The sequence below is a fragment of the Scylla paramamosain genome, chromosome 4 (assembly GCF_035594125.1).
Source record: "Scylla paramamosain isolate STU-SP2022 chromosome 4, ASM3559412v1, whole genome shotgun sequence".
NCBI classification, from domain to species: domain Eukaryota; kingdom Metazoa; phylum Arthropoda; class Malacostraca; order Decapoda; family Portunidae; genus Scylla; species Scylla paramamosain.
Window position 1 is genome coordinate 36,596,823 of NC_087154.1, and position 19,198 is coordinate 36,616,020.

Below are 19,198 nucleotides of genomic sequence, written 5' to 3' on the forward strand. Positions count from 1 at the left end.
CACACACACACACACACACACACACACGGGTTCCCTATCAGCCAGTCGGTGGGCAGCTCGCCTCACTATCAGCGACAGACCACAACAAGAGTGAACGAGGAGAAGGACGAGGTGACCCTGCTACATTCCCTCCCTCATTCAACCCACACACACACACACACACACACACCTCCCTCACACCTGACTGACTCTCGCACCTCATACACACGTGGCTTCCTCGCCCGGCACGTCACCCGCTATTGCCTAAAAGAAGGAAAAAATGGACGAAAATTGGTCGTGTGGGCGTGAGTGAGGGCGGACCCAGAGAAGGTAAAGGCCCTGCTGAACACCAACTGGCCGTCGCCGCCTTAACGAGAACTCTTATCACCCGCCACACCTTCTATTCCCACCAATCGTTTACAGATAATTAGTGAGCTATTAACAGTATCTCCTACCCGTCAGGAGTCCTACGCCCTCCACCCCATAAACTCGCTCCCTTCGCCGCCGCCGCGCTGATAACACTTTCCTCTAAAGGCACAGAGGCAGCGGCCGTGAGAGAACAGCCCAGGTCTTTCTCTCAAAGCGGATAAAGAAAATAATTAGACCTGGCTGGCAGTGACGGCGACGACCAAGAGAGAGAGAGAGAGAGAGAGAGAGAGAGAGAGAGAGAGAGAGAGAGAGAGAGAGAGGAACTACATATACCCGGGGGCCTCCTTCACTCCTACTGGGTATGTACACACGGACTGTACTTCTTCCTGACGGCGGTACACACAGACAGACGCAGATTAGGTTCGGGTGATTGTCCTCTACTTCCTCAGCCTGACTCAACCTTCCTGTACCTGCATGCTCGTCTAATGTGTCATCATTAACAATAAACTACACACACACACACACACATACATACATATACACAATGCACGCTACCATAATTGTCTGAATACCAGCTTTTTTTTTTTTTTTGTTAGAGGAATGAACTCTTTGCCTGGTATTCAGCACACGTTAATCATAAACCACCCTGACACCTTTCTTTTACTTCTACAGCCACTTCTAAACATCATACTGGTTGATAATTGTAAGGACTATAAATTAATCTTTTTTCTTTCTTCTAAGTTCTTGTATGAGTTTTATACGTGGTTTCAATATGACGTGTACATGGTGTAAGAATAGAAGAGTTCCCCCATTTTTACCACTATCTTCCTTTGTTGACAATGAAAGCACTGTAAAAAACATTTGCTTGGACACGCGGGAAAACACACGCACAACAAAAAGGGGAGGTATATTTTTGTATTTTCCAGGTTTTATATCAATTTCAAGAGACTACAATAGATAAATAAGTGTTTAAAAAGTTGCCTAACCTAACCTCACCTAACCTCACCTAACAGTAAAAGGTTCATGATTTCCACGGATCACACACTCAACTCATTCTTTCTTTAGCATCTCTTCCTTACCCTCCTTTGCTCTAACCTTCACTCTCATACCCTTGCCCACGTAACTGCTCCGCCCTACTACTATCCTGTCCAGTCCTGTCCTGCCCTACCTCACGCCATTCCTCCTTCCCGTGCTCTGCTTCTTTATTCTCCCTTCTACTCCACCTTGCCTTGTCTTGTTCTGCTCACCGAGACACACTTGTCCGTCTTTGCTCTGTTCTGTCCCGCTAAGCTACTACCGTCCTTGGTCCTTCCTTTCCTTCTCTTGTTATACTCCACTCCTCCGCCGCCTTCTCTTTCTTCTATTCTACGTCTCTTGTTTTACATTAAATAATATGGCTTATCACAAACAGTCTTGTATGAACTAGTTGGTATAAAGATTGTTTGTCTTTCGTTTGTGTTCCATTGTGTTCCTCCTCTTTCTCCGTCTCCCTACCGCAAGTGATTTCACGCCTCGGTCTTGAGAAACAATCAAACCGCAGGTAATGCCTCTGCCCGCGGTGCTTATTAGTTGCTGTGAAGGTGCTCCGGCAGCCTGGACCCGCCGCCTCACTGCCATAACGATAAAACTCCTACCATGACGATCCTCTTCGTGACCCTTTCGGCGGACTGAAAATAGCACTGCCTTGCCTCGAAGTCTTCAATTACCTGTGACAGTGAGAGTTGGGCGTGACGGCACCTTTGTTACGCCGTGAACAGATAATACTTACACCTGATTCCTTCCTAAGCTTCCCTAATTAATTTTGTTGGTAAATTAGGAAGGTTTTGTGGGAACCTCGTCAACACCTAACAGGGGGAACCTTACAGTATGGGAGGGAAAGGAAATGGATATGGAGGAGTAGGAAAAGAACAAGGAAATAGGGAAGGAGAAGGAATTAAGGTACGGTGTTAAGAACGAGGAAAAAAGGAAACTTATTGAAGGATGTTATGCAAAGACTTATATGTGGTGGGAATTAATCAGCAGGTTTTAAGTTTCAAATGAACGGATTTTCAGATTTTCGCTGTGGGAAGAAACTGCTTGCATAATGATTTAAGTGACGTGGGTAGTGTCGAGACTGTGTGTGTGTGTGTGTGTGTGTGTGTGTGTGTGTGTGTGTGTGTGTGTGTGTATGAGCGAGCGCGCGCTAGATACTGCAGGAAAAAAAATAGGCACACCTTCGTTCATAGAATCTCCATCTTTACCCCTCAGCCAGCAAGCACAAGAGAACAGCATTTCCACGAGGTGCTGAGAGGGTTGCTGTAACATCTACCCTTGCAGCTCATTAAGATCCACATCTCACCTCGTCAGTGCCACAGTCGAATGCAGCGATGTTGTTTATTGACTTCATTAGGGCTTAGCAAGATTTCAAGGGGATTTCTCTCAAACAACATTATTCCTCATGATATCCCATCCCTACGGTAAGATAAACAAGACGTGTGGGTATTGTGGGAGAGCAGATAGTGGTCTTAAGGGAAGGCGGCAGATGGAAAACGGGACAGTATAGATAAGACGTGTGGGTATTGTGGGAGGGCAGATAGTGGTTTTGAGGGAAGGCGGCAGGTGGAAAACGGGACATGAAAGAAAAAAAGACAAAAGCAGAGAATTGAGACTTGTAGAGCTGATTCTTTTTGTCTTCCTTTTCTCTCTCATTTGTTTATTATAATTTTTGAAAGAAACAGACACGTGAACAAAACACAGAAATTTAAGCTGAAGACGTGTTGACTCTTACGAGGTTGTGATCAACTACGCTATCTAATCTAAGCAGGAAACCGACGTAAGACAGTAAAGACAAAAAGAACGGAGGGCGGGTCGGGGTTCTCATGGTAATCAGTTAAAGAAGAAAACCGCAGCGCATAATTCCTGCTGCAACACAGTGCCTGGTAATCACTCCCGGCCGCGCCTCGTCTGTGATTCAGCTCCTCACGTGGGGTGGGTCCTCACATATAAAGTGGGTCTTTAAGTCAGGGGAAATCAAAGCCAGTTCCCTTGACTTAAAAGTTTCTCACACTCATTCATCACACTCTTCATCTCCACTTATTATTTCGTGTTACATGTTCTCTCCTTCTCTCCTGCTTTCACTCTCTCACTATTTTTCTATACTGTTTTGTCTCTTTTCTTATTAATTTCTAGCTTTCCTCTTCGTTATGCTCATCGAACTAAGCCTACCCTAAGCACTATAGCTAATCCTTACTTTCTTTATCATTTGACATCCTTTGCTGGTACGCAGAGACGCTGAGGGGGAAAAAAATGCCTCCCTGTTTTATGTCCTCTAGTACTGACACCAAGTTTAATTTTTCGTTGCTTCCTCACTTTCTATCAATTTTTTCCAATATTGATAACTCCAATTTTACTCTCCTTTCCTTCGTCCAGCGTCTGACCTCTTCCTCTCCATCTTCCTCTCCTCCTCCTCCTCCTCCCATCCTGCTCGTACAGTCCATCACACCCTCAGCCGCGCTCTCTTCTTTTCTTCACCACCACTACCATCACCACCGCCTCCTCCTCCTATTCCCGACCCCTTTCCTTTATCACATCTCTCGAGTCCATCACACCATCCTTTGCTAACCCACTCCTTCCCTTCCTCCCTCCCTCCTCCTCCTCCTCCTCCTCCTCCTGCTCCTGCTCCTCCTTTCCCTCTCCCACCTGGTCTCTCTCTCTCTCTCTCCCTCTTTCATCCTCCCCTCCCTACCTCCTTGTGGCCCCCAACGGCGAGTGCTACACCCGTACTTCCTCCTCCTCCTCCTCCTCCTCCTCCTCCTCCTCCTCCTCCTCCTCCTCTTCCTCCTCCTCCTCCTTCTCGTCCGTCGCCCAGGTCGTTCTTCACCACAAAGAGGAATGGTGAAAGGATCCCAATCATTTAATATTTCCCACAACGTTCTCCTTCGATCGTCACGTTTTCTTTAAGCAATACATTGTGGGGGTCGTTGGGCGAGGGCGTGAAGGGAAAAAAATGTGTGGCCGGCCTGGCGGTATCAGGGTTGTGCCACACGTCTTCGCGCTGGACCCGAAAACAATAAGAATGGCTCTCCTCCCATAAAGCTAAGGAATCAGCATACCCGCACGTATATTCCTCAAAGTAATAAGAGCATTAACTTCAAAAACCAGTCGATTGAAACTGATTATAACCAATATATTCCACCTCTACTGTTAGGGTTGACGCATGATATAAGCTTTCAGCACATATATTATCTTATAAACAAGGGGCACACATCGAAGGCAATACTTTTATTGTAATAACCTTTGTTCAGCGCTGTTCGTCCATAATCACCGAGGAGAATCTATGGTCATTTTATGGAAATTATATCCTTGTTGAGAGTGCGCGCAAAGGGCGTATCCTCCACGTCCAGATTCCCGGCCAATATTTCTTACACCTTCCCCGGACTCAGGCGATATTCCCTCGTCAAGATGCTTATCGTGTACCTGTAAATATATTTTGTAGGTAGAAGGTGACTTGCCCATGCCAACACCCCTAACCCTGCCTCGCCGCGCGCCAGGACAACCACCCTTGCGGGCCGGCGCGGCAGGGCCCAGTATCGCCGGGTGTGCTCGGGGCGCCTTGGGACGAGCACTCCTGACGGTGATTAGGGCGAGCAGCGAGTAAAGGGGTTGAAGGTGGTAATTTTCACGGCTTGTGGTCGGGTTCTTGGGGTTGGCTCTGGGGCTCGGCGGGCGGGCTCACGGGCTCCTGAGAGATTCCCTGCCCAGCACGCCCCGACGCGCCCCTCCGCCCGCGATCCCCGACCCTTTGTTGGGGCGGCGCGGACACCTGCGTCACGGAGGCCGCGAGTCTGAGCCGCGAGGGGCGTCACCTCTCACACGACGGGGTTCTGTTGCTCTTTCTTATGTGTTGTTGCGCTCTCTCTCTCTCTCTCTCTCTCTCTCTCTCTCTCTCTCTCTCTATTTGGTACGAATATTCAAGGTCACATTCTATTCTTTCCTCCTTTTCACACTTTTCATATTGTATTATTATTATGATTGTTATGATTATTATTATTATCATTATTATTATTATTATTATTATTATTATTATTATTATTATTATTATTATTATTATTATTATCATCATTGTTATCATTATCATCATCATTATTATTATAGTTATCGCCACCGCCACCACCGTCACCATCACTACAACCATCATCATCAGCAACAGCAACGACAACACCAATAACAAAAGACTACAACCATCTGTGTCTGCTTGTCTGTCTGTACATCTGTTTCACACACACACACACACACACACCAGTTATATATAAGAAGACAATTGTGTGCGTGAGTGTGTGCACAGTAAAGTCACAAAGGGCATCAGTGAAGTGGACAACACGAGGACGAGCTTGTTGCATTATTCACCCTGAGCTTCCCTTTAAACATTTACAACAGTTAGTGGTGGATGAGGGGGCGGCGGGGACGGGGACGGAGAGGGGGACGTTGGACGTGATTGAAGGCGCGAGAGTAGATAGACGACCCACATAGATATTTCAAGCTTCACTTACTGCAGTGCATAATACTTTCCGTCAACATTTTATGGTGTTTATTGATCGCTACAGGCGCCTTGGGGGACGTCATTTTTCAACGCCACCTCAAATAGATAGTTTTTATTACAACTGAGTACGACTTTTGCCTCATAAAGACTTATTTAGTTTCCTCGTTCGTCCTCTCCTTCCTCCTCCTCCTCATGTCTCCCACGCTTTTGTCAATAGTATGTGGACATAATTTCCTGCATTTGTTTTTTTCCTACAGTCTTCCTTAATTATCATTCTCACTGTTGTTTTTCTTTCCGCTTGCCTCTCCGTCATTTCCTTTTTCACTTGACGCTTTTTGCTCTCATCACCGGTGTACCTGATCCTCTCTTTCGCCCGCCGTGGTGAGTCTGTCCGCCTGCCGCCCAGCGACGCAGACCCAAAAGGCACATTTATGGATAATCAATGAGGAAGACAATGGGCGCTGAAAGGTTCTTTAGCACTTTAAGCCCGAGCTCGCTGGAGTGGCACTTCCAACAAATAAATTACTAAGTGAGCACTCCGGAGCCAATCCTCGCTGATGCTTCCTGATGGAGGAGTCAATGAGGGGAGTGAGGGTTGGGGGAGGGCGAGGCTCGAGTGGGCGGCGAGCACCTGACACCAGCACAAGGACTCCATTTGCTGCTGATCGAGGGCGGGTCGCTGTCGCGTCATTAATCACGTTGATTATGGTGTCCACGTCCCTCACGCCGCCGGAGCAGTCACGCCGCGTGCACACGTGCGACCATTCCAGGCCATCTGCTCCGCGCTCACGGTCATTACTGCAAGGCGACACCGCGGTCACAGGTGACTCATTAAAGGTCATCATCGTACTGGAAATCGCTTAAGGAAGTAACCTGAGTACATCGTCATTGTCATTAGCTTTTAAGAGTCCGCTGCTGAGCAAGACCTCCCAAGTAGTTAAAAAGAGTTAGTCAAATTAGATACCTTGAGATATTGGCTTAGGGCGTCTTGGAGTAAGACTTGTAACGTGGAGAGAAAAGGCTACATTGACAACGCGAAGAGAAAAAAAAGTCTTAAATTGTCTACACACACACACACACACACACACACACACACACAATACATACAACCTACCTTAAATCCCGTGTCTATTTCAAGAGCCTCTAATAATTACATGTGGCAGAAAAAAAAGGGCCTAAGCTAAAAACAGGTTTGACTCATGAATCATTTCCCTGTTGGTTCCATCGCTTGCTGTTCTCACTGCATCACTAATTTCCGGCTTCCTGAGTGGCATTTACACCGGTGGCGGATGTTTATCATTCTTTCATTTCTCATTAACATTTATTTTATGAGACTGTTTTCAACTCTCCTTCGTACTCGATTGCACTTTACGACCTCTAAATCATTTTCATAATTCAACTTGCTTTCCTCGAAACACTTTCAAGACACTTCATTAAACTTTCCTATCTTCTCATTTTGACTCTCTTGCTCTCAGAGAAATGTAAGGTTCTTCATTTCAGTATTCTGGTAAAACGTCTATTCCATCCACCATTCACGAAAATATGTTCACGCACCGTTCAGCACAAAAATATGAACAAAAACTTATGTTTCTCGATTTATTTTATACCACAGAGCTGTTAATTCCTCCTCACTCTCATCTTTCACATAGCTCTGAATTTTCACTTGTCTGCACCTTCCTTCATTTAAGTATTCATATCCAGACTTGCCTGGCTACTCATTGCCACCTCCTTCGGAAGACTCAGTAATGTTGAGTCTTCCATGTCCTGTCACTACCTAATCCCTTTTCACCTTCATGTACCTTCCTTCATCCAAGTATTCATATCCCACACTCTTCTGGTTTTAGTTCACTTGAATTCCACGATATCGGTTACTACTCATTGCCACCTCCTTTATAAGACACAGTAACGTCGATTACAGTCATGTCACTACAAAATCCTTTTCACTTGCCTGTACTTTCATTCACTCAAGTATTCATATCTCACACTCGCCTGGTTTTAGTTTACTTGAATTCCACGATCTCGGTTAATACTCACTGCCACCTCCTTCAGAAGACTCAGTAACGTCGACTCCTGTCTTTGGTTTTAGCCATTAGTATCTACTCCACCGAAACATCAAACCATCAAATGCACTTATCGCTCCATGAAATTCATCTTGTTAATTCAAAACAGGACGGTATTGCTTCCAGTTAAGTCTTTCATAAAGCTTTAGAATCACCCTCATTAAATAATACATGGAGATCCACCGCGTCTTCACCTCCTTATCACTCTATTCAGACGCACTTGATACACTCACTCACCTCATAAGCGCACCATTCCCGCCGCACCTCAATGTACACCACCACTTTACTCAACACATCTAATGCTCGCTCTTGTTTTGTATTCAATGCTTATAATATTCTCAATGGCGTTGCTGGTGTCTCGGGATCGCCTCGGATACGCCCCAAATGATTTTCTCTCTTAGATTCATCAGTTTTCTTTTACAGCCACGTAAATCTTGACGCGAGACGAGGTGACTATCTAACTACGGCTCCAAAATTGTCACGGCGAGGTGTTAAAAATTTTATCAGTCAGCCATTTGGTCTCCTGCTGAGAGAGAGAGAGAGAGAGAGAGAGAGAGAGAGAGAGAGAGAGAGAGAGAGAGAGAGAGAGAGAGAGAGAGAGAGAGAGAGAGAGAGAGAGAGAGAGAATTTTTGGTAATGCCTCAATATCCATTTAGTAATTAATCAAATTTCTGAACAAGAAAGTAAAAAAAAAAAATATTGCTACGTCTATTGTAAAAATGTAAGTAAAACACATAGGAATGAGGAACAAACTAATATATCTAAGTAAAAGTAAGAAACATAAGCAACTACACTTTCAGACACATCAATCCACCCATCCACCCACACTCACACACACACACACACACACACACACACACAGGTGACATTAGGGCTTTAATGGAGCGAATGACCAAAAGCTGCATTTTTTAACAGAAACACGAGTCTCGGGGCCGCCCGTGACAAGCACCTCTCTTTCGCTCGCCAAGACAAACAGCGTTACTAAAATATTTCACGAGGACGCGCAGTCACTGAAGAATGTCACTGAGAGAGAGCACGAGAAAGGGAGAGGAATGGGAGGTGGGAAAGGAGAGGGGAATGGGAGGGGAGAGGAGGAGAGGGGAAGGGGAGGGAGGAAGAGGAGAGGGGACATGAAAGGTGAGGGGAAAGGGAAGGGGAGGAGAGACTGGAATGGTGTGGAAGGTAAAAAGAAGGTATGAGAGGGCTTAAGAGGCATGTGGGGAGACATTACTGGAAGGAGGAGACAAGTAGTGAGAAGCGAGAATGGGAGGGGACGATAGGGAGGACATGGAGGAAGGGGACAATGTGGAATAGAGAGGGAGGAACAAGGCTCATGGGATGGGAGTAGAGGCGACAGGATGGGGACATAGATGGTCAGTGTAGAAGAGAGGAGTGAAGACGATGCAGGAGGGACTACTGGAGAGAGGGGATGAGGAGCAGGAGGAGAGACAGGAGGCAGTGTAAAATAGAGAGAGAAAGAGGGAAGGAGGGACGAAAGGAGGGGAACATAGATGGGTAATATCATTCAGAGAAAGATAGTAAGGAGGGAGGACTATGAGAGAGAGGAAGTGAGGAGCAGGATGAGAGAGAGGAGGCAGTGTGGAGCAGAGACAGAACGAGGGAAGGAGGGGCGACAGGAAGGGGACATGGCGTGCAATCTGTAATTTCAACAGGATTGAGGAGCTGGAGTCCATTATCAGCGATGAGGCGTCGCGCTGACCTCCTCCGCAAGACTTGTCGTTGGCGGTGAAACTTTAATGTCAGTTAGTATCGATGTCACTCATGCCGAACACAAGGCACTCAAGTACAAACACAGCTACAGTAACGGTCAGGAGTCGGGTAACCAGCACTCGCCACTGTGTTTTGCGCCTGCCCTCGATCTTAGTCACTGATCCGCTGCCAATCTAATAAAATCTAATAACTGACAGTCTTTTAATAGATCTAAGACCTTGAAATTGAGGGGAAAACTTGAAACACAGAGGAAGGGCGTGTGCTTGTTACTCGATTTCCATGTATGTGACTCCGTTGCACGAAGAAAAAAGGAAAGAGGACGAACGAATAAACAAATAAGATTAAGGGAAAACTTTAAACGCAGAGTAAGGTAGTGTAGTCTGTTATTCGACTTCTCACCATGACTAAATGTAAATGTGATTGGAACACAAAGAAAACGGGAGAAGGTAAAATTACATAAATAAACATAAACAGATAGTAATAGACTTGAATTTTGTGAAGTGATGTGTGAATGAGTAATTGAGGGAACAGGCAGGAAGAGAGAGCAAGGGAAGGTGAGAGAGGGAGGGAGGGATGGAAGTAGGGAATGGAAGAAGGGAATAAAGGAGGGAGGGAGAGAAGGCAGTGAGGGAGGGGTGGAGTGAGGTAGACAAATAGGGATATAGATAAGCAAAAAATAAAAAAAATAAAAATCTTAATACACCCTTGACTAAACAAAACCTGACATCATCTCGGCCAGTCAGTTTTCTTGTCTTGCTCTGCGTTAAGTCAAATGGCTAATTCCCACACGTCCGTCTCACCCTCAACACCTTGTACATGTTCGTTAGTCAGCATCACGGTGCCTCTCCTTTCTCTCCCCACAGGCAACACGAAGCAAGAAGCAAAGACTCTCTTCTATAATCTTTTGGCATGAGGGAAGGAGTATTTTAACAGTCCATTCTCAAAACCTCGAACTCCCAGACCGAAGCAATTACGAGTGGAACGTTCGAACCACTTAGCCAAAGGTGACGGAACCAATGGATCGTTTAATTGGGCTTTTGTGCAGTCAGCAGGTTAATGATCTTCCCTTTTTCTGACGAGCATTTCACGGAACGATCGAAATCCATGAAGCATCCGATTGATTCTCATTGCAATTGTAGATTATTCCGCCAAATTCCTCTTTATATCGTACAAGAGACAAGGATCCTTTTATTTACTCGGGTGCTGAATGGAGGACGGATGTGCCTCGGTTAAGATAATAATGTACGTAAATTCATCCCCTGAAACTGAGATAATGTACAGCACACACACTACAATTTGTCATCAGTACAGTGATAGGCCATCAGCGGCAAAGGAGCAGAGGGAGATATGTTAAAATTGTAATAAAGGTATGAAGACATCGCAGTACGACAGAAGAATAGCCAGAAAAGAAAGAGAAATAGAGCAAGAAAAGGGCTGATTAATTAACATACTTCTGGCCTCACGTCCCACATGCAAACCTACTTTAAAACAATAACATGAATGAAAGCTTACAATAACAACAATAATTCCTCTGCATGTCGCGACTGGTGGTAGAGGAAGCCGCGGTGATGGAAACGAGGAGGAGAGATGAAGGAAAAAAAAAAAAAAAGAATGAAGAGGAGAGTCAGAGTCCAAATGAGAGGTTGACAAAGAGGTAAAAATAGTGAGGAAGGATTGAGGAGGAGGAGGAGGAGGAGGAAGAGGAGGAGGAGGAGGATAAGGAGGAGGAGGAGGAGGAGGAGCAGGAGGAGGAGAAAAAGAGAGGTGTCAAGGGGCAGTGGGCGGAGGTGAAAGGGTTCCTGGTGCAAAACACACTAGGTAGGGAAGGGGCGGCCGGCGTGATGGGTGCGCCGCCAACCCTAAGAGACGGTCATCTGTGAAGCCCTCGCTGCCCCTATCATTACCGGCGGGCCAGACGGGACGGCACTGCGGGGCCACCTTTCAATAATGATCACGTTCCACTAGTATCAAGCCAGGCGATCACTGTATCTGTTTGTTTGTCTTTTTTTTTCTTAACTCTCTTTCCCTCATGTTTGTTTAGCGGGTGTAATTTGCACCACCTGCTGCAGAGTGGACGGGGGATAGGAGTGTAGTTGTCTGTTACCGAGAGCGAGGCTTGTAATATCAAGACGCCGCCTCGCTCTGCACCTCTCATCACCCTCTACGATGCCTGGGACCCGACCCTCAATTTCGCTTCGTTGTGGCTGCCAATTTAGTTGCAGTTGTGTACGTTTTTTGGGGTGGAGGCTTTACGGGTGGGGTTGGATGGTAGGGGGAGTGAAGCGTGGTGTCCTCCCTCGCAGGGTTTCAATACCCGTTGATATGATAATGAAATTTTGGCCCATTGAGTTAAAGAATGTGACCGTGCGGTATAATCGCGAGTGGTTATCGTCTTGGTAATGTTTGCAATACCATCTCCAAGTGGTAAGAGCGACCCGGCCTTCAAGCACCACAGTGTCATTAACAGCCACTAGACGGAAGGACTGTGTACTTTGGACCCGTTTAATGCAACGCAATTCGACACCCAAATGAGTAAGTGTTTGAAACAACCGTAATTAAGCGCTAACGGATAGTAATGATAAGAACAGAGGCAGACATATAAGGGATTAAGAGGCAGTGGCCGGACCGGTGGTGGTGGTAGTGGTGGTGGTGGAACTTCATGGCCGGGGAGTAAAGCGTCGGCTTGCTCACCAATACACACGTGCTGGTGCCGCGTCGCTTGTGTTCTGTGCTAACGGATGGGCGGCAGGGATCGAAGGGAGCAGATCAAGGCCTGTTGATCGCTCCGGGAGTTGCAGACACATAAACAAGAGTAATATAAGGATCGGGGTGTTGAACTGTGCGGGACACCTCCATTATGGTTATTCCCTCGTCACATTACCGTTCGGGAGGCGACCATAGCGGCAAGTTACCGGGGCATGACGGGACTGAAGGCAAATTATCATGCTACTTACATTCTCGTTGAAATCCTTGATGGTGCTGATGGTGGTAGGGTCAAAAGGTCACTGATGTCTTGCTTTCCAGTTGACCTGTCAGTGGAAACTTTGTTGTTAATGAAGTTTGGACGCGGCTGCGAGAAAGATTAAAACTTTACAGCTATCGATAAAGATCTTGATTTATTCTTTTCTTGCTGGCGAGAAAGACGACCTTACTAAAGAGAAAATTGTGGACGTTTTGCATGTAATCTAAGAAAAAAAAAATATGCACAGAAAGCGATGTGGCCAATCCTTGAGTAAACGCAATCTTCCGCCACACTGCACAAAATAAGTATTAATGTTACCACGAATTCAGTGATGAAGGACAATTGCACACCAGACGAACATTAGCCTTGCATTCCTGACAGTGGATAGATAATTAGCGATAGATGAGCTGCTTTTTGCAACACTCGAGACAGGAAATACAGGATGAAGCAACAAATGAACACTAATTTATCCGACTAATCAACCTAACATCATGAACAAGAAAGTAAGGAGGGAAAAAAAATATTCATTTGGGAACACAGAATAAGTTCTACTGAATATAGCTTCCCTTTACAATATTCTGGTGGCACGTACAATGGGGATACTTATTCTTGGAAGTGGCTCCGAGTCCACTGTCCTACACGCTGTGAGTTTTCTGCCCTACGATAACTACGATTCACTTGCTAGACGATCGTATCCCTTTCGATCATACAAATTTCACCTATTCTCCCTGAAACATTAAAAAAAAATTTTTCCCTCATCTTTTATTGTGTTCTAGGACAAGTATGATTCTGCGTTTGGACGATTCTAACCTCTTTGAATCGTTTACATTTCACCTGTTCCCTTTTGAGCGGCAGACATCCCTTCATCCTTTGATTGTGAAGACAAGCAAGAGTGAACGTTTATATTATATTTGTCCTATTCCTCAAGGAGCAGCAAAATAATTCTCTTCATTCTTTCATTGCGAGACTACATACTAAAAATCAGAGTCAGTGAGGCAGACGAGGCAGCCATCACATCACGGCCACGCTGAATGATAACCTTCACCAGCATTTTAACTTGGTTCTTTAAATCCATTTGATCTCGGCACTGCACGGGGCCGCAGACAAGACCACCACGTGAGCTCTGCCCTCCCAGCCTTTGTTCCCTTTTTAAACTGCAATGCGTGGCGTTCCGAGCTTAAGCGGTGCATCCTTTATCTTCGTGCTGACTTAACTCGCGGAAAGAGATCTGGATGAGGAGTGACCTCGCTTCGGGCAGCCTACCCACGTACACTCGACTCAAAACAACAAGTAGAGTTCCTCCCTCGCCGGGGACCAGACAGCACTAGGGCTTCATTATACCTAAACAAACATATAATCACATCCCATAAAGCAGCAACCTGTGCCGGCGTGGGGCAGGGCCGAGGCAGCGACCATCAGACAGGCACCTCCTTGCACGGCCTCCTTCCTCCCTCCCTTCCTTCTTCACCTTCCTCTCCACCACCTGTCTTCTCCCCCACGCCTTCCCTCCCCCACCCTCAGACCGTGCTCTTTTTACGCGCCCTTTTAACTGTCAAATAAGTATACGCTGTCAGGGACCTTTCTTGAAATACTAAAAAATAAATCGCTTCTGCATAGTAATTAATACATATTGGATTCCGATAAAGTGAGGTTTATTTCTGCGAGGAACCATTAGTCCGGCGCGCGGGGCCTCGGAGTAAGTAATCAGCAGCCATTAGAAAGACCATAAACAGGGTTACGAGCCACGTACACTCAGTTACAATAATAGAGTTAATTAGGTAATTGGTGGGCTGTAAAGATGCTAATTTGTTTGAGGAAATAAATGACAGCTTCTCTAATGTCGCTCCCGTGTCTCAGCCGCCAGGCCCATTGTTCGTGCCCCCATCCACAGCCACCACGCCCGCCTGCCCCAACGCCTCCACACACCCCAACCTCCACACCACCTCATTCTTCCCCGCTCCATCCACACATGTTCCGCCCCACACAGCTCCACATCCCTCTGCATCTCCAGCCTACCGCTTCCATCTCCGCTCTGCCTCTGTTCTCCGTTCCCATACTCTGCTTTGCCCTACCGCCTCACTCGCCTTACTCGGCCACCCATTCTGCTTCATATCTTTCCGGTCCACCCTGCGCTTCCTCCCCATAAACCTGTTCCACATCTCGTCCCGCTTCACTTTGCAGCCAGTCCACTGAGCTGCAGTCACTCACTCCACCGCGCTCCACAACAGGGCATTGCAAGACAATGCTCCAGGAGTCACAAAGCACGTCAAGCAGCTACACGGATGTTCGCGTCTCCTGCTAAGGGAACACAGCCTCCGAGGGACTCTCCTCCACACTCAGGCAGGTGTTCGCGCCTCACCTTTCCCTGGTGGGCCAAAACAAAGGTCGCTAAGACGAGTTCCTTAATGCAAATTGTTCAGGTGTTCACTGCAGACACACAAACTGGGAGTGAGAATTTTAATGTGGCATTTCCTTGCATTGTTACGGTTTAATTATCGTGTAATATCCATAATAAACGTTCATTAAGTCACCGCGGCTCAGAGCGGTGGAGGGGCCGCGCACTGTCTGCCTCGGCTCCCGCTACTCGCCTCACAGGAGTGGCTCGGCTCGTCTCCTGCACCTGGCGCCTCCTACACCTGGCAACCTCGACACACGGCTTGCTGTCGCATAAAAAGTTTGTTTCCATTAATGCTAACCTTGACTTAACTAAGCTTTAGGCAAACATCATCTGCATCACCAATAATTCCCCAGCACAGCCTCACACACCACGAGCACCCAAAACAAACACTCATGCACTGGAAACCAATTTCACGCCCCTTATGTCCATCTTCGTCCCCTTTCTTGGCCCTCTTCCTCCCCTCGGCCCGACTCTCGCTGCATCCAGAGCGAGGGGCCACACCTCACATCCTTTCACAGAGCGCTGCTTCATGGGCAGTTGCGTTGGGCAAACAAAAAGACACAGGCGTGACGCAACGCTACGTTTATCAGGCCATTAATCATATTTGTTGGCTCCTTGGGCAGTGCGGAGGAAATTACAGTCAGGAGTCCGAGATGCCCGGGTGTCGCGACCTGAATGGCCGGGCGATGGCTCGTAATACGTCACTGGCAATAAAATACAGCAAACATCTCTGAGAAGCATGCCGTGCACGCCGCGACCAGAGAGAGAGAGAGAGAGAGAGAGAGAGAGAGAGAGAGAGAGAGAGAGAGAGAGAGAGAGAGAGAGAGAGAGAGAGAGAGAGAGAGAGAGAGAGAGACTGCAGAAGATAAATAAACAAATGAATGAATAAATAAATAAATAAATAAATAAATAAATAAAGGAAGGAAGGAAGGAAGGAAGAAACGAATACACATAATAATGTCTTCTAGCTACTGATACTTCTTAAGAAAAAAGTTTTATCCGCCGCTAAATTTGTTTCACAGCTCCCAGGATGCACTGGTCCACGCCAGACTTCGCACCACCGCCGCCGCCTTCACCGTCACCTTGAGTCTCTGCTGCGCCCCGTCCCCGCTGGCCCGGCCCGCAGTGCCTCCACGTGAAGTAATGCTGCGCAGGAGATACACAACGGCGGCGACAGTCAGGACACGCAGCGGCGCCCACAATGCACCATAATTTGTTGGTGTCATATTATGTGCAAATACTCGCCAGTTTATGTGAATGTGGCCCCGTTCCTGGTGGAGCGCCGGGCAGGCTTGTTTTTAAGGAGAAGAGGGAGGGTACTGGAAGTGTGCTGGTGCAGGTGAGGATGACTTGGTGGTGGTGGTGCCTGCGGAAGCCTTCATAGTCAAGCACAGCGCCTGTTGCTTACAATAGCTGTCTTGTGCTAACGTCAATGCCATTTTCATAGGTATTAATGAGAACATTATTGAATTTCGCCTATTTTACATAAAAAAATCTAGTATTATGATAACTTTTACACTTCTGACACACACACACACACACACACACACACACACACACTCTCACAAGGCTCTATGCTACACGTGCGAAGCTCCCTTAAGATACTGAAGATTGCCATACCGAAATCACAGAGCTACACAGGGATTCAAGCCTCGGTAAGGTGACTGGTACACCGGCAGCAGAATGAGACTTATCTTCGTCAGGGTGAGAGAGAGTCGACAAGATGACGGGTAACAGGAACAGGGTGAGGCATATCTTGGGAAGGATGAGGGATATACGTGGGAAAGAGACGGGTGCCATCGGCGGGGCAAGAACGTACGCAGCAGTATGAAGAGTGTACGACGCTGGGTTGGGTGAGGAATACACGCGTGCAGACTGGCGGGAGGGTGTGGGATTCTCGGCACTGCAGCGGTGATGAGGTACAGACTTGGCGGAATAAATCACTCCTCGAGACGACCGTGGCTTCACACCGGCCTAATATTATAACGTCAATGAAATAAAAGAGTCATGCATAATGTATCCGCGATGGGCACAGATAACCTTGGGATGCGATGCCCGGGCGAGATACACGAGTCGGACTGAGGCTGCGGCCAGTGATGAGCCAGATTACCTCCTGCTACACGGGTATTACTGCACGGTATTCCAGGCCGGACGTCGCGCTGCACAGTCCACCTTCATTACATAACACGCAAATACAGAAAAGTTTGCAATTCACTGAATATCGAGACTTGGCAGCAGTTTCGTCCTTATATATCTATTTATATATGTATTTTATTAACAGACATCTAAAATAAAGGGATCAGAAATAAGAAAAAGAGAGCAGAAATATACGAAGAGATGCGACTTGAGATAATTTTGGTCCTATTTCACTTGCAGGAAAAAGACAATCTTACCATAACTAAACAAAGGGTCCACTCTTGACTTGTAAGTGAAAGAGGTGGACACACTCTCCCCCAGATGACACATTATTACATCAGACTGGCCACAAAACCCTCCTAAGATCTCCCTTTCCTTACCTCTCTGCTTTTCCTCGCTCTTCAGGCTTCCCTTATGCTTCCCCTACCCGCCCCGTCCCCTGCCTCATCCCCGCATCCCTTCTCCCACGGCGTCTCCTCCCGAAACCCCGCGCCAGACAGACGTCCCCGCGTCCCCGCAGTAATACTCCCGCCGGAGGCCAGTTCTCTGTTTCAATTATGATGATTACAAGGTGATTCGCTGCGTGTTGGAAAATAATGGTCGGCTATGCACGTCAACGAAATGTCATCATAAGCCTCTTTTTGCTGCTCTCCCAGGGATCTGCCAGTCGCATGGACGCACTCCACTACTGTATATACACGCACACCTATCGCCACACGCACACACACAGGCACATACACACACACACACAGTCTCCAGGCGGCGTGTGATACCAGATCATACCGAGAAGGGATGACAGGAACACGGGCAATAGTGAGTGTCATCTGGGGTGAGGTGGCGCGTATAGAGGCCAACGGAGGAAGGAATCACCTAACACACACGCCCGAGGGAGTAAAACCATCAGTGTGTCACCCTCAGTCCACAGCCCAGCGCCTCCCTCTAAGTGACCCGCGCCGCCCCAGCATCAAGGTGTGGCGGCGTACCAAGCCTCTCATCCCAGGTGTCACTGAGCCTGTCATTGGGGTCGTCATCGTTGCTCCTCCCCCGGCCTGGCCTCCTTCACCTCTACCTCCCGTCCCTCCGTCCCTCTCTGGGTTGTAATGCATCGCGCTTCATGACGTGTCGCTATCATGTGGAAATGAGTGGAAAATGAGTTTCTTTTTTTCTTAGCTGGTTTTTCTTCTTGTCTGTTTGATGCGTTTGAAATATTTGAAACACTTATTCATGGTCAGATTACAATGATGAAATAAATTAAACTGCCTTGTATTGTTCTAAAGACCAGCCTCTATATAAGCATTATTTCTCTTCCACTTAGGTATGCTGTGTGTCATTCCTCGTAACGGATATTTACGTCGAAGTAAAAAAATCAAGGAAGGTCGAGGGAAAGTATATAGCTGAAATAATCTGAGGTTTCGTTTTCTGTAAGAATTGAAAATATTAATGCACTGAATATTCTTTTATCAGTTTCTTCCATTTTATCGCATCATTGCAAATTTTTGCACTATACTATGCCAAGTTGAAACGGCAAAGAAAAGGTTATCACATCCCTCAAGACACCACACCCTTTAAGTACAGAAATGAGTGGAAAATGAGCTTGCTTTTTACACTTACTTCTTCCCACTCCCGTCATGTGTCGTAATGGTAGAGTGTTTGCGGACTTCACCTCCTCCTAACATACGGAACACCTCCTTCAGGACCTCGCCGTGACGGGAAAATGACTGGAAAATTGGTGTCGAGTTTTTCTCTCTCTAATGACTTTTTCTTCATTTCACTGCAGTGTGTTGTAACTTCGGGGTACGGGAGTGTTGATGGAGGTGACAACTTAATCCATAATGACGACCAATCCCTCCACATTACCTGGCATTTCCTGAAGAATATCCCACACTTCAGTTACGATTGTTCGAGTAGGAAAAAAAAATCCTACTTTACTTACTATTATATTATGCACCACGTATTCTCACAGGTATGGCGAACAGACTCTTCATTATTTACGGGAAACTATTTTATATCCACACCAGGTCTGTTGGAGTCCGCTAAAGAAGAGC

The 19,198-nt window shown here is 46.8% G+C and overlaps 1 protein-coding gene across 12 annotated transcripts in view; it reads right to left on the reverse strand.

Moving 5' to 3' along the window:
• The window catches only part of LOC135100053 (uncharacterized), a 50,389-nt gene that overhangs the window by 24,080 nt on the left and 7,111 nt on the right, over positions 1–19,198 (reverse strand). For 4 of the 12 annotated variants that reach the window (XR_010268499.1, XR_010268496.1, XR_010268507.1 and 1 more), the window contains exon 2: positions 12,612–12,686. The exons of 2 other annotated variants lie outside the window; for them this stretch is intronic. Coding sequence is in view for 1 of the 10 variants with exons in the window: in XM_064002932.1 (XP_063859002.1) it covers positions 6,340–6,664; positions 12,612–12,686 (400 nt within the window). In the remaining 9 variants the exon portion in view is untranslated. Of the gene's footprint in view, positions 1–1,374; positions 2,055–5,492; positions 6,665–12,611; positions 12,687–18,764; positions 19,021–19,198 lie in introns of those variants that run through there. 6 more of the 12 variants (XR_010268500.1, XR_010268498.1, XR_010268497.1 and 3 more) reach the window with 4 other exon arrangements.